The sequence below is a fragment of the Saccopteryx bilineata genome, chromosome 3, assembly GCF_036850765.1.
Source record: "Saccopteryx bilineata isolate mSacBil1 chromosome 3, mSacBil1_pri_phased_curated, whole genome shotgun sequence".
In the NCBI taxonomy this organism is placed as follows: Eukaryota; Metazoa; Chordata; class Mammalia; order Chiroptera; family Emballonuridae; genus Saccopteryx; species Saccopteryx bilineata.
Window position 1 is genome coordinate 151,311,451 of NC_089492.1, and position 12,642 is coordinate 151,324,092.

A 12,642-nucleotide genomic window follows, 5' to 3' on the forward strand; every position below is an offset into this window, starting at 1 on the left:
GTGTGTCAAGTGCTGGTGTGTAACATTTTCAGCCATTATAAAGCTCAAGGTATTGGAGGGGGACAGTGATTTAAAAAGTAAATAAATATGTGTTTACACATTGAATAAAGGACTATTAAAATCCTGGAAAGGTGCTGTGTCAGAGAATAAATAGGTGACATACTTAAACGTGACGAGGGAAGGCCTGTCTACAGAGGTAACTACTAAAGCCTTAAGGATAAAACGAGCTGTGTGCAGCAGCAAGACTGGGTGGTGGTGGAGAAGATGGCACATGCAGAGGGCCTCCTACAGGGAAGAGGTTGGATGTTTGAAAAACAGACAGCAGGTATATTTGGCTAGAGCTTAGAGAGAAGGGAGAAAGAATAGGAAAGTGAGGCAGGGGCAGATTATGCTGTGCTCTGGGAAGAAGCCATGGTAAGAAGTTTGAAATTTGTATATTCTAAATGCAATACAAGGAATCTGGGGGAGTAAGAGATAGAAACTGACATGGTTTTAAAGATATTATTCTGGCTCTAGTGTAGAGGACAGATGAGAGGAGGACAAGAGAAAAAGCAAGAAGTTGGGAGGACCCAATGAAGGAAATAAAGTGCTTAATAATGATGTGTGAGCAAATGCCCAGACTCTAAGGAAGACCATCAGTCAACTTACCCCAAAAGGTTAGCTTCCATGTTATAATTAGAAAAAGCTGTAGATTTGTGCCATTATTTTTTCCCATTAATATACATTATTTTAAAATGGTATTTTGGAGAGTGTATATGGAGTAAATATGGCACATATGGGAAATGTCCTTATTTTTAAAAGTGAATGAATGCTTGAGTGAAGGTAAAATGTCAGGATACCCGTAATTTTCTTTAAAATGTTTCAGTGACCTAATGTGTGTGTGCATAAAAGTACATGTGCATATAAAGCAAATACAGCAAAATGCTAACAACCACTGGGTCTATCTCAGTGGTAGGTGATGGGTGTTCATTCTCTCAACTCTTCCATTTTCTGTATTTAAAGAGAAATTCTTTAACTTTCTATTATGGGAGAAAATACTTGCAAATTATGTATCTGATGAAATATTAATATGTAGAATATATAAAGAACCTCCACAACTCAACAGCAAAAAACAACCTGATTAAAAAATGGAGAGGACTTGAATAGACATTTCTCTAAGGAGGGCACACAAATGGCTAGAAGACACATAAAAAGATATTCAATAGGGAAATGCAAATCAAAACGACAATGAGATGCTATACTACTTCATTCCATCAGGATAGTGACTATAAAAAACTCAGAAAACAAGTGTTGGTAAATGGAATAACTGAAGTTTGTGATGCAGAGAAACTGGACCCCTTGTGCACTGCACTGCTAGTAGGAGTGTGAATGTGCAGCCATGCGAAGAATGGTCTGGTAGTTCCTCAAAAGATGGAACAATTACCGCATGACCCAGTAATCCACTGCTGGGTATAGACTCAAAAACACTGCAAATAGAAGCAGGGACTCAGATGTCTGGACATCATGTTCACAGCAGCATCTTTCACAATAGCTAAAGAGGGGAAGTAACCCAAGTACCTATCAACTGCTATATAGATGAACAAAATGTAATTTATACAGCAGAACATTAATCAGTCTTAAAAAGAAAGGAAATTCTGATAGATGCTACAACATAGATGGACCTTGAAGGTTAAGTCTAATACTTATACTAAGTGACATAAGCAGTCACAAAAGGACAAATAAGATAAGATTCCACTTACATGAGGTACCTAGAGTTGTCAAACTCACAGAGACAGAAAGGAGGATGGTGCAGTAAAACAACCAGGGTCTGGGGAGGGGAGTTGCAGTGTTCCAGTTTGGATGATGGAAAGTCCTGGAGTTGGATGGTGCTGACGTGAAACAAGTATAAACACACCTAATTCAACTAAACTGTACAATTAAAAGTGGTTAAAAATGTAATTTTTATGTTACATAAATCTTACCACATTCAAAACACAAAAACAAAGAAAACACCGCAAAACTACAGCAATCAAGATAGTGTGGTACTGATATAAAGGTAAACAGATTAATGGAACAGGAGAAAGTCCAGATATAAACTCACACTCATTTGATTTTCAAAAAATAGATCAATGAAATTCAATAGAGAAACATACTTTTCAACAAATGGAGCTAAAACAGCCAGACAAACCTACTGAAAGGAAAGTAAGCCTTAATGCCATACCAGGCACTCAAACTAGTTTGAGATAAAAACTAAAGCATAGAAACTAAAATTACAGAGCTTCAATAAGAAAACACAGATTATCTCTGCAACCCTGAAATAGACAATGATTTCATGAATGAGGCAAAAAACTACTAGGTATAAAAGAAAAAAAAATGATGATAATCTCAAAAAGACAGTTATAAAAATGAAAAGGCAAACCACACAGAGAAAATATTTGCAAATCACATGTTTTATTAAGAACTTGTACCTTGAGCCCTGGCCGGTTGGCTCAGCGGTAGAGCGTCGGCCTGGAGTGCGGGGGACCCGGGTTCGATTCCCGGCCAGGGCACATAGGAGAAGCGCCCATTTGCTTCTCCACCCCCACCCCCTCCTTCCTCTCTGTCTCTCTCTTCCCCTCCCACAGCCAAGGCTCCATTGGAGCAAGGATGGCCTGGGCGCTGGGGATGGCTCCTTGGCCTCTGCCCCAGGCGCTAGAGTGGCTCTGGTCGCGACAGAGCGAAGCCCCGGAGGGGCAGAGCATCGCCCCCTGGTGGGCAGAGCTTCGCCCCTGGTGGGCGTGCCGGGTGGATCCCGGTCGGGCGCATGCGGGAGTCTGTCTGACTGTCTCTCCCCGTTTCCAGCTTCAGAAAAGTACAAAAAAACAAACAAACAAAAAACTTGTACCTTGCACATATAAAGAATCTTAATTAAAAACCCCCAATTTTTTGCCTGACCAAGCGGTGGCGCAGTGGATAGAGCATCGGACTGGGATGCAGAGAACCCAGGTTCAAGACCCGAGGACGTCAGCTTGAGTGCAGGCTCATCTGGTTTGAGCAAAATCCCACCAGCTTGAACCCAAGGTCACTGGCTCCAGCAAGGGGTTACTCGGTCTGCTGAAGACCCACGGTCAAGGCACATAGGAGACAGCAATCAATGAACAACTAAGGTGTTGCAACACGCAATGAAAAATTAATAATTGATGCTTCTCATCTCTCTCCGTTCCTGTCTGTCTGTCCCTGTCTATCCCTCTCTCTGACTCTCTGTCTCTGTAAAAAATAAATAAGTAAATAAAAAAAACAAAAAACCCAATTTTTAAAAATTGGCAATTATACAAATGTCAGCTAAGCACATGAAAAGATACTCAGTATCAGCTATTAAGGAAAAGCTAAACTACAACAATAAATATTCTGCTTACAAAAATTAGGGGATATTTCAAAATGAATATGAAACTATAAAATATCCCCTAATTTTTGTGAGCAGTATACATACCTATTATAATGCCCAAAATGGAAAAAAACTGATTATACAAAAGGCTGTTGAGGATGTGGAGTAACCATAATTTTCTTTCAAACATAGCTAGTGGGAATGCAAATTAGAGTCATCACTTAAGAAGCTTGGCAATTTCTTACCAAGGTAAACATATACCTACCATATGACCTACAACAGCACCCCTAGATATTTGCACAAGAGGAACAAAAGCATATATCCATCCAAAGGCTTGTACATGAATGTTTACAATAGCTTTAGTTGCAGTCAGTCAATACTTAGGAACAACCCAAATTTCCATCTACACAATGGAATACTCATCAGCGCATGCGTTCACACACACACACACACACACCAAACTCAAGATTGAGAACCTTTTTTCCCCATTAAACATTTCTTTATTGTTATAAACAAATATGTATTATTTTAAAAATAACTAAAAAAGACAGTATTTGAATAAAAAAATAAACTATTGATACACGCAGCAACATGAATAAATGGCAAAATAATTATGCTGACTGGGACTCCCCCTACCCCAAACCCTGGCCCTTTTAACTTTCTGTCTCTATGAATTTGATCTACCCCAAAGTACATTCTGTATGATTCCATTTATATAAAGTGGTTTAAAATACAAATGAACTGATAGTGATAGAAAGCAGATCAGTGGTTGCCTAAAGAGAGAGAGTAAGAATAAATAGATCACCAAAGGTCAAGAGTCAACTTTCATGGCTGATGGATCTGTTATCTTGATTGTAGTGATGGACTCACAGGTGTATAGCGGTAAGTATATCACACTTTTCAAATTGCAGACTAAGTCTATATATACACTTAGGCAACGTGACCAGTATACTGTATGTCACTTCAAAAAAAGCGTCACCTAACAATTCTAGAGGAGCAAAACTGGTTCCCGTTTGAAGTTGACAGAATGGGCACTAGGAAGTATATCACCTGTGTACACTTTTTTTTTTTTTTTTTTGTATTTTTCTGAAGTTGGAAATGGGGAGGCAGTCAGACAGACTCCCGCATGCGCCCGACCGGGATCCACCGGCATGCCCACCAGGGGGCGATGCTTTGCCAATCTGGGGCGTTGCTCTGTTGCAACCAGAGCCATTCTAGCGCTGGAGGCAGAGGCCATAGAGCCATCCTCAGCCCCCAGGTCAACTTTGCTCCAATGGAGCCTTGGCTGCGGGAGGGCAAGTGAGAGAGAGGAAGGAGAGGGGGAGGGGTGGAGAAGCAGATGGACGCTTCTCCTGTGTGCCCTGGCCGGGAATCGAACCCGGGACTCCTGCATGCCAGGCCGATGCTCTACCATTGAGCCAACCGGCCAGGGCCTTGTGTACACTTTCTTGGGGGGGGGGGGAAACCTTCAGTAAGACAATCTGGCCAAAAAGATTACTCATGAAGAATTGCAAATGAGGAAGCTATCTTGTGAAAGATAAGTAGATACTTAAGGTAAAGGAACTGTGGAAATAGGATAGAAAAGTCAAAAGTAACTGTTTTTGAAGTATAAGTCACAAAATAGAAAAATAACTATTTAACTATAATAAAAAGTAAAAATCTCAGGATGTGCCAACAATACACCCTAAGAACTGAAAGAAAGGGAGAGATCATAAAAAACACTATTTTAATTAAAAGGTAATGTGAAAAATAAAGGTTTAGACATATTTTAAACGTGTATCTGAAAAGCCTCTAAATGAAGAAAGAGAAAACAAAAGGAAAGCATAAAAATTAGATGGACTGGATTAAACACAAATGCATTATGATTAAATGAGATCATCAACTTTTCTGTTTAGAAAAGACAAAAGGATTGTCAAAACAGGAGCACAAGGAGGAAAAAAAGCAAGCAAGGAAGTTATACATTAATAACCTTACATCTGGCCCTGGCCGGTTGGCTCAGTGGTAGAGCGTCAGCCTGGCGTGCAGGAGTCCCGAGTTCGATTCCCCCCCAGGGCACACAGGAGAAGCACCCATCTGCTTCTCCACCCCTCCCTCTCTCTTTCCTCTCTGTCTCTCTCTTCCCCTCCCGCAGCCAAGGCTCCACTGGAGCAAAGATGGCCCGGGCGCTGGGGATGGCTCCTTGGCCTCTGCCCCAGGAGCTACAGTGGCTCTGGTCGCAACAGAGCGACGCCCCGGAGGGGCAGAGCATCGCCCCCAGGTGGGCAGAGCTTCGCCCCTGGTGGGCGTGCCGGGTGGATCCTGGTTGGGCGCATGCGGCAGTCTGTCTGTCTCTCCCCGTTTCCAGCTTCAGAAAAATACCAAAAAATAAATAAATAAATAAAAAATAACCTTACATCTATGTAAAAATCTTTATAAAATAGCAAAAAGAAAAAATAAAGAACACGGGAAAAAGAGTACTGTGATTGAAATGTAAGCAAAGGGCAAGAACAGACAATTCACTAAAGAAAAATAAATGGCCAATAATCATGTGAAAAGATGCTTACCCTCACTAAATAATGAAGCAATCCTTAGAAGATAATGAGATTTCATATTTCATCATCTGACTGGCAGGCATTTTTGAACTTTACAAATGCTTTATCAGGAGTACTCAGGATTCTAAAAAAATGCTGTTACATTTTTTTTGGATTTTCTATCAAATCTAAGACACATTTATTATATTTTAAAGTAAATTTCACTGAATCACAGAAACTTAAGGTTGGTAATTCCTGACTTAATTGCAAATGATCTTTTCATTGTGTCTATCTCAAAAGACAAGCATAGTCTCCTTCCCATCCAGAATTCAGAGTCTACGCTGCTACTGCATGTAAGGACTCCAGCCTCAGCCCAGATCACTGAGAGGCTCCAGATGTCAGAACAATCTCATCACAGTTGCTCAGAGAGCATGCCCAACCCAAACAGGGATATACGGAGGAAAAGATATTCTGCCAATTGAATGGACCAGCCTCTGCAAATATAAATAATATGTGACATGTTCTCAAATATTAAATTCTCTTATCACAAAAATAACACACATGATCATTTTCCCCCTATAACTTAGTAGCTCTCCTCTGGGGCAATTTTGTCTTCTAGGGGTACTTGGCAATATCTTGATATTTTTGATAACCACAACTGAGGGGGCTGTGCCACTGGCAACTACAGGGCAGAAGCCAGGGAAGCTGATAAGTACTCTATAATGCACAGGCCAGTCTTCTTCTTCCCACTCCCCCATCCCAACCTCCAAAAGCATCTGGACCAAAATGTAAATAGTGCCAAGATTGACAACCCTTCTGTAACCTGAATTTTATAAAGAAATAGCAATAATTTATATTTTCATTTGTAATATAAATGACATCTCCTTGCATTATAAGTCAAACCACAACTGCCACTGTATCTCTAGTGGCCTTTGCAGTTTTTACACATTGGAGATACTATATTTTACAGAAAAGGAAACTAAACTTCTGAATAATTCAAATTACTGGTCCAAGAACAAATGGTATGAGTCAGAACCTTTATCCTGATATCTGGTCTTTTATTACATACTTATTATGACACATACCCTTGATAAGACTATCTGTGCCTAATACTGATTTCTCTTAGCTTACATGAGCTGACGTTGGTCCTATTATTGCTAACAATTTTTAATGTGGTAATCATTTTATACTACATAATTGCTGGACAGAATATTTAATTTCCTTAGAAAAATTCAACTAAATGAAATTTACTACAGATTAAGACAAGGCTAGTAGTGTACAAGGCACTAGGCGCTTAGATATAAGACAAGGTGTGTGCCAGACTAGAATTTAAGATCCTCAATGGCACCAAGGGCCATGCTGGGAAGCTTTCCCTAGGGCCATGCTTGAGAGAAAGAGCCAAGTTTCCTTGTAGATGATCAGATTTGTCATCACTTTCAGATATAAAATCACAAACTTCTTCAAGGATTGGGGTAGGAGTAAAGGATACAGTCTGTTTTTGATTAAGAAAACTAAACAGGTGCTTTTGCCTCTCATCAACTACCCACTTTCCATCTTCCCAAAAATTTTCTGAAAATAACCCCATCATTGAAAACAGGCAAAGTGCCTGTGAGACAGTTATAGAAAATTTTAAATCACTTAAAAAACATTTTTGTTTTAGCCCTGGCCGGTTGGCTCAGTGGTAGAGCGTCAGCCTGGCATGCAGGGGTCCCGGGTTCGATTCCCGGCCAGGGCACACAGGAGAAGCGCTCATCTGCTTTCCACCCCTCCCCCTCTCCTTCCTCTCTGTCTCTCTCTTCCCCTCCCGCAGCGAGGCTCCATTGGAGCAAAGATGGCCCGGGCTCTGGGGATGGCTCCTTGGCCTCTGCCCCAGGCGCTGGAGTGGCTCTGGTCACGACAGAGCGATGCCCCGGAGGGGCAGAGCGTCGCCCCTGGTGGGCGTACCGGGTGGATCCCGGTCGGGTGCATGCGGGAGTCTGTCTGACTGTCTCTCCCCGTTTCCAGCTTCAGAAAAATACAAACAAACAAACAAACAAAAAACAAACATTTTTGTTTTGCTACATGTGTTTGCTTATGTGTATTTTGTTTTTGTCTTTTTATTTTTACAGGGACAGAGAGTCAGAGAGAGGGATAGACAGGGACAGACAGACAGGAATGGAGAGATGAGAAGCATCAATCATCAGTTTTTCATTGCGAGACCTTCGTTGTTCATTGATTGTTTTCTCATATATGCCTTGACAACAGGCCTTCAGCAGACCAAGCAACCCCTTGCTTAAGCCAGCGACCTTGGGTCCAAGTTGGTGAGCTTTTTTTTTTTTTTTTTTTTTGTTCAAGCTAGATGAGCCTGCGCTCAAGCTGGTGACCTCGGGGTCTTGAACCTGGGTCCTCTGTATCCAAGTCCGACGCTCTATCCACTGCGCCACCGCTTGGTCAGGCTGCCTATGTGTATTTTTAATGTAAATTTTTATTGCAAAAACTAGATTCACACACAGCTGTAAGAACTAAAATAACAGAGAGGTATATTTTACCCAGTTTTCCCCAATGTAACATTTGGTAAAAACTATGGTAGAGATCACAACCAGGAAACTGACACTGACACAATCACATACCTTGTCCAGATTTCCCCAGTTTTACTTGTACGCATTTATGTGTTTGCGTGTCTGTAACTTCTACACAATATTCTCACTTGTGTAGGTTCAAGAATCCAACACAGCAGTCACGATTCAGATCATTCCATCATCACAAGGATCCTGGGTGCTACATTTTACAACAATCCACCTACTTCCCTCTCCCCTTAAGATCCAGCAACCACTCCTGTTATTCATGTCTAAAATGTTGTCATCTCAAAAACTGTCATGTGTACATGGAATCATACAAATACAATCCTGGGACTGGCTTCATTACTCAGCATAATTCTCTGGGGATTCACTCAGTTGCTGCATGTGGCAAGAACTGTTCCTCTTTACTGCTGAGTAGTGTTCCATGGCATGGGTACTCCATAGCTTGTTTAACTAGTCACCCTCTGAAGGACACCTGGGTTGTTTCCAGCCTTTGACTATTACAAATAAAGCTTCTATGAAGCAGACTTAATGTGAATATAAATTTCCATTTCTCTGGGAATATTCACAAGAGTGCAACATTAGGTTACAATTTAACTACCTTTAGTTTTATTAGAAACTGCTAAACTGTTTTCCAGAGTGGCATACTACTTACATGCCTACTATCAATGTATGAGTGATCCAGTTTGTCTCCATCCTTGCTAGCACTTGCTGTTGTCACTATGTTGTGTGTGTGGTTTTAATTTGCATTTTCCCAATAGATAATGATGTTGAACAGCTTTCTATGTCCTTTTTGTCATTTGTATATCCTTTTCAGTAAAATGTCTGCTCATGTCTTTTGCAAACTTCTAACTGAACATTTTCTTATTATGGCGTTTTGACAGCTCTTTATATATTCTAAAATCTAGGTTCTCTGTCTCTTAGTCTACAGTCTGACTTTTGATCTACTCAGAAGGTCTTTTGCATAGCAAGTTTTTAATTCATCAATTTTTTCCTTTATGGAGATTGTACTTCTGTGTCAAGTTTTTGGTGTCAAGAACTCTACTCCCTGCCTCCCTCCCTCCCTCCCTCCCTCCTTCCTCTCTCTCTCTCTCTCTCTCTCTCTTTTTTAAATCAGTGAGAGGAAGAGAGGCAGTGACAGACTCCCGCATGTGCCCCACCAGGATCCACCCGGCAAGCCCACTAGGGGGCGATGCTCTGCCCATCTGGGGTGTTGCTGCATTGCTCAGTAACCGAGCTCTTTTTGGTGCCTAAGGTGGAGGCCATCGAGCCATCCTCAGTACGTGGCGCCAACTCACTCCAACTGAGGTATGGCTGCAAGAGGGAGCAGGATTTAACAGGAGGGGAAGAGAGAGAGAGAGAGGAAAAGAGAGGGAGAGAGAGAGAAATGAGAGGAGGAGGGGTGGAGAAGCAGATGGGTGCTTCTCCTGTGTGCCCTGACTGGAAATCAAACCTGAGACATCCACACACTGGGCCACTGAGCCAATTGCCAGAGCACTGGCTCTATCTTTGTAGAGCTTACCACAGACTCTACTGCTTTTGATCTGTTTTAACCCCCACCCTTACCTCCCTAGACCTCCAGGAAATACTTAACTTAAAAGATAATTCATACAGCTAAAGAGGTTTTTATTATTACCAACAACTCTACTGATCTTTCTTCACATAAAGCTCATAAAATATATTTCACAGAAATCAGCTACATATTTTAAAAAAAATCAGATATTATTCAAAGCTTGACATCGAGATAATTCTTTAATTTAAAATAAAATTAGGACTCGGCCCTGGCCGGTTGGCTCAGCAGTAGAGCGTCGGCCTGGCGTGCGGGGGACCCGGGTTTGATTCCCGGCCAGGGCACATAGGAAAAGCGCCAATTTGCTTCTCCACCCCTCTCCTTCCTCTCTGTCTCTCTCTTCCCCTCCTGCAGCCAAGGCTCCATTGGAGCAAAGATGGCCCAGGCGCTGGGGATGGCTCCTTGGCCTCTGCCCCAGGCGCTAGAGTGGCTCTGGTTGCGGCAGAGCGACCCCCTGGAGGGGCAGAGCATCGCCCCCTGGTGGGCAGAGCTTCGCCCCTGGTGGGCGTGCCGGGTGGATCCTGGTTGGGCGCATGCGGGAGTCTGTCTGTCTCCCCCCCCCCCGTTTCCAGCTTCAGAAAAATAAAAAAAAAAAAAAAAAAAAAGCCTAAAATAAAATTAGGACTCTGGACGGCTGGCTCAGTGGTAGAGCGTCGGCCTGGCATACAGGAGTCCCGGGTTCGTTTCCCGGCCAGGGCACACAGGAGAAGCACCCATCTGCTTCTCCACCCCCCCCCTTTCCTCTCTGTCTCTCTCTTCCCCTGCCACAGCCAAGGCTCCATTGGAATAAAGTTGGCCCGGGCGCTGAGGATGGCTTTGTGGCCTCTGCCTCAGGCACTAGAATGGCTCTGGTTGCAACAGAGCAACGCCCCAGATGGACAGAGCATCGCCCCCTGGTGGGCGAGCCAGGTGGATCCCAGTCAGACACATGCAGGAGTCTGTCTCCCTGTTTCCAACTTCAGAAAAATACAAAATAATATAATAATAATAATAATAATAATAAATAAATAAATAAAATTACCTGTAGTAGCCCTCCATCATCAAAACGAAGTACTTCTATGATGCTCTCCGATGGAATAAATGCTATGAAGAAAACAAAACGTACTATTGTTTATCAGAAACATAAATTTGATTTAAATACAATCATTTTACCTTAAAGTTAATTGCTACAATTTTATATTTTAAAAATATACTACTTGATAGTGACAGTTAAAGAGGAAATATGACTAATACATCAGGGTTTTAGCAACAATGAAATGCTTTAAAATAAAACAATACAACTCAATTAGAAACTAGTTTTAAACAATGTACAGGCTGTGTAAACCACTTGTAGAATAGCTATTCCTACTATGCTGCCAGAAAGCACAGTCATGTTTGACTAGATGCAGCTGATTATTTTCATTGATAGATAATTGGAAATATCATAAACACATGGCAAAGATCACGAGAGTATTGTTATTTCCCCTCAAAATGATATGCTGGCATTTTATAGCAGCTCTTTTGGGGGGATGGTATAACCTGGGATCAACAGTCAAAAGAGACTTGGTAGGGTACTGGGCAAGAAAAATGGCAAAAGGAGATTACTTTATTCCAAGAAATGGAGCACAATGCAAAGCCAAGATACAAAATTAACATACTTGCACCACATACTCCAACAACTGTGCTCCTAGATATTTACCCAACCGACTTGAAAACATATGTCCACATGAAAATCTGCATGCTGTTCCTTATAGCAGCTTTATTCACTACAACTGGACACAATCAAGATGTCCTTCAACAGGTGACTAAATAAACTGCAGTTCATCCTTACAATGGACTACTATTTGGTGATAAAAAGTAAAAGAAAGGGCTACATACTGTAAGATTCCAAGTATGTGAAATTCTGGAAAAGGCCATATTATAGAAATGGTAAAAGACCAGTGGTTGCCAAAGAGTTCAGGGAGAGAAAGAAAAGGTTGAAAGAGTGAAGCACAACAAATTGTTCAGGGCAGTGAAACTATTCTGCATGATCTTGTAATGTAGATACAACACACTATGCATTTGTCAAAACAAAACTCAACAGCACAAACCAGGAACCTAATATATGCAATTAAAATACCATTTTGGAGATTAGGGGATCCCATAGTGGAATACAGAAGGTGACAAAACAATTTATATTACAAATGTATAAAACCAACTCACTGAAGGGTGGTAGAGGGGGGCAAGTTGCTGATATAATTTGGAAATTGGTGAAATCTGCAAGACTACAGGCAAAAGAAACTATATAAGCACTGTACTCTGGTTGATAAAATTATTTCCTGCAGGGGTTTGGGTTAATAATTGTGATGCTGATATATGTATAATTGAATTGAACAGTTAGACATGGGAGTTAGATTTCTCACTGTTGGAATTAGAGTTTAGACAAAAGCAAGGGAAGAAGGCTAGAATGATCTATGTGGTAATAAATTAGAGTTGGCAACATCAGTATGAACTCACGTTTAGCTTAATACAGATACAGATGGTCACAGACAGAAATTTATGGATGTATTAGGTTCCAGAATCCCTGCGATAGAAGAAAATCCGCGAAGTAGTGAACTTACATTTATTTTATTATTTATATATATTTTAAGGCTTTATAAACCCTCCCCACACTTATAAACCTTTCCCACACTTACTTTGCTT

At 41.4% G+C, this 12,642-nt stretch overlaps 1 protein-coding gene across 1 annotated transcript in view; it reads right to left on the bottom strand.

Moving 5' to 3' along the window:
* Positions 1-12,642, bottom strand: part of TMEM131 (transmembrane protein 131) — a 259,254-nt gene that overhangs the window by 171,638 nt on the left and 74,974 nt on the right. The window contains exon 2 of the mRNA XM_066267786.1: positions 11,003-11,064. Within this exon, the coding sequence (XP_066123883.1) occupies positions 11,003-11,064 (62 nt within the window). The remainder of the gene's footprint in view (positions 1-11,002; positions 11,065-12,642) is intronic.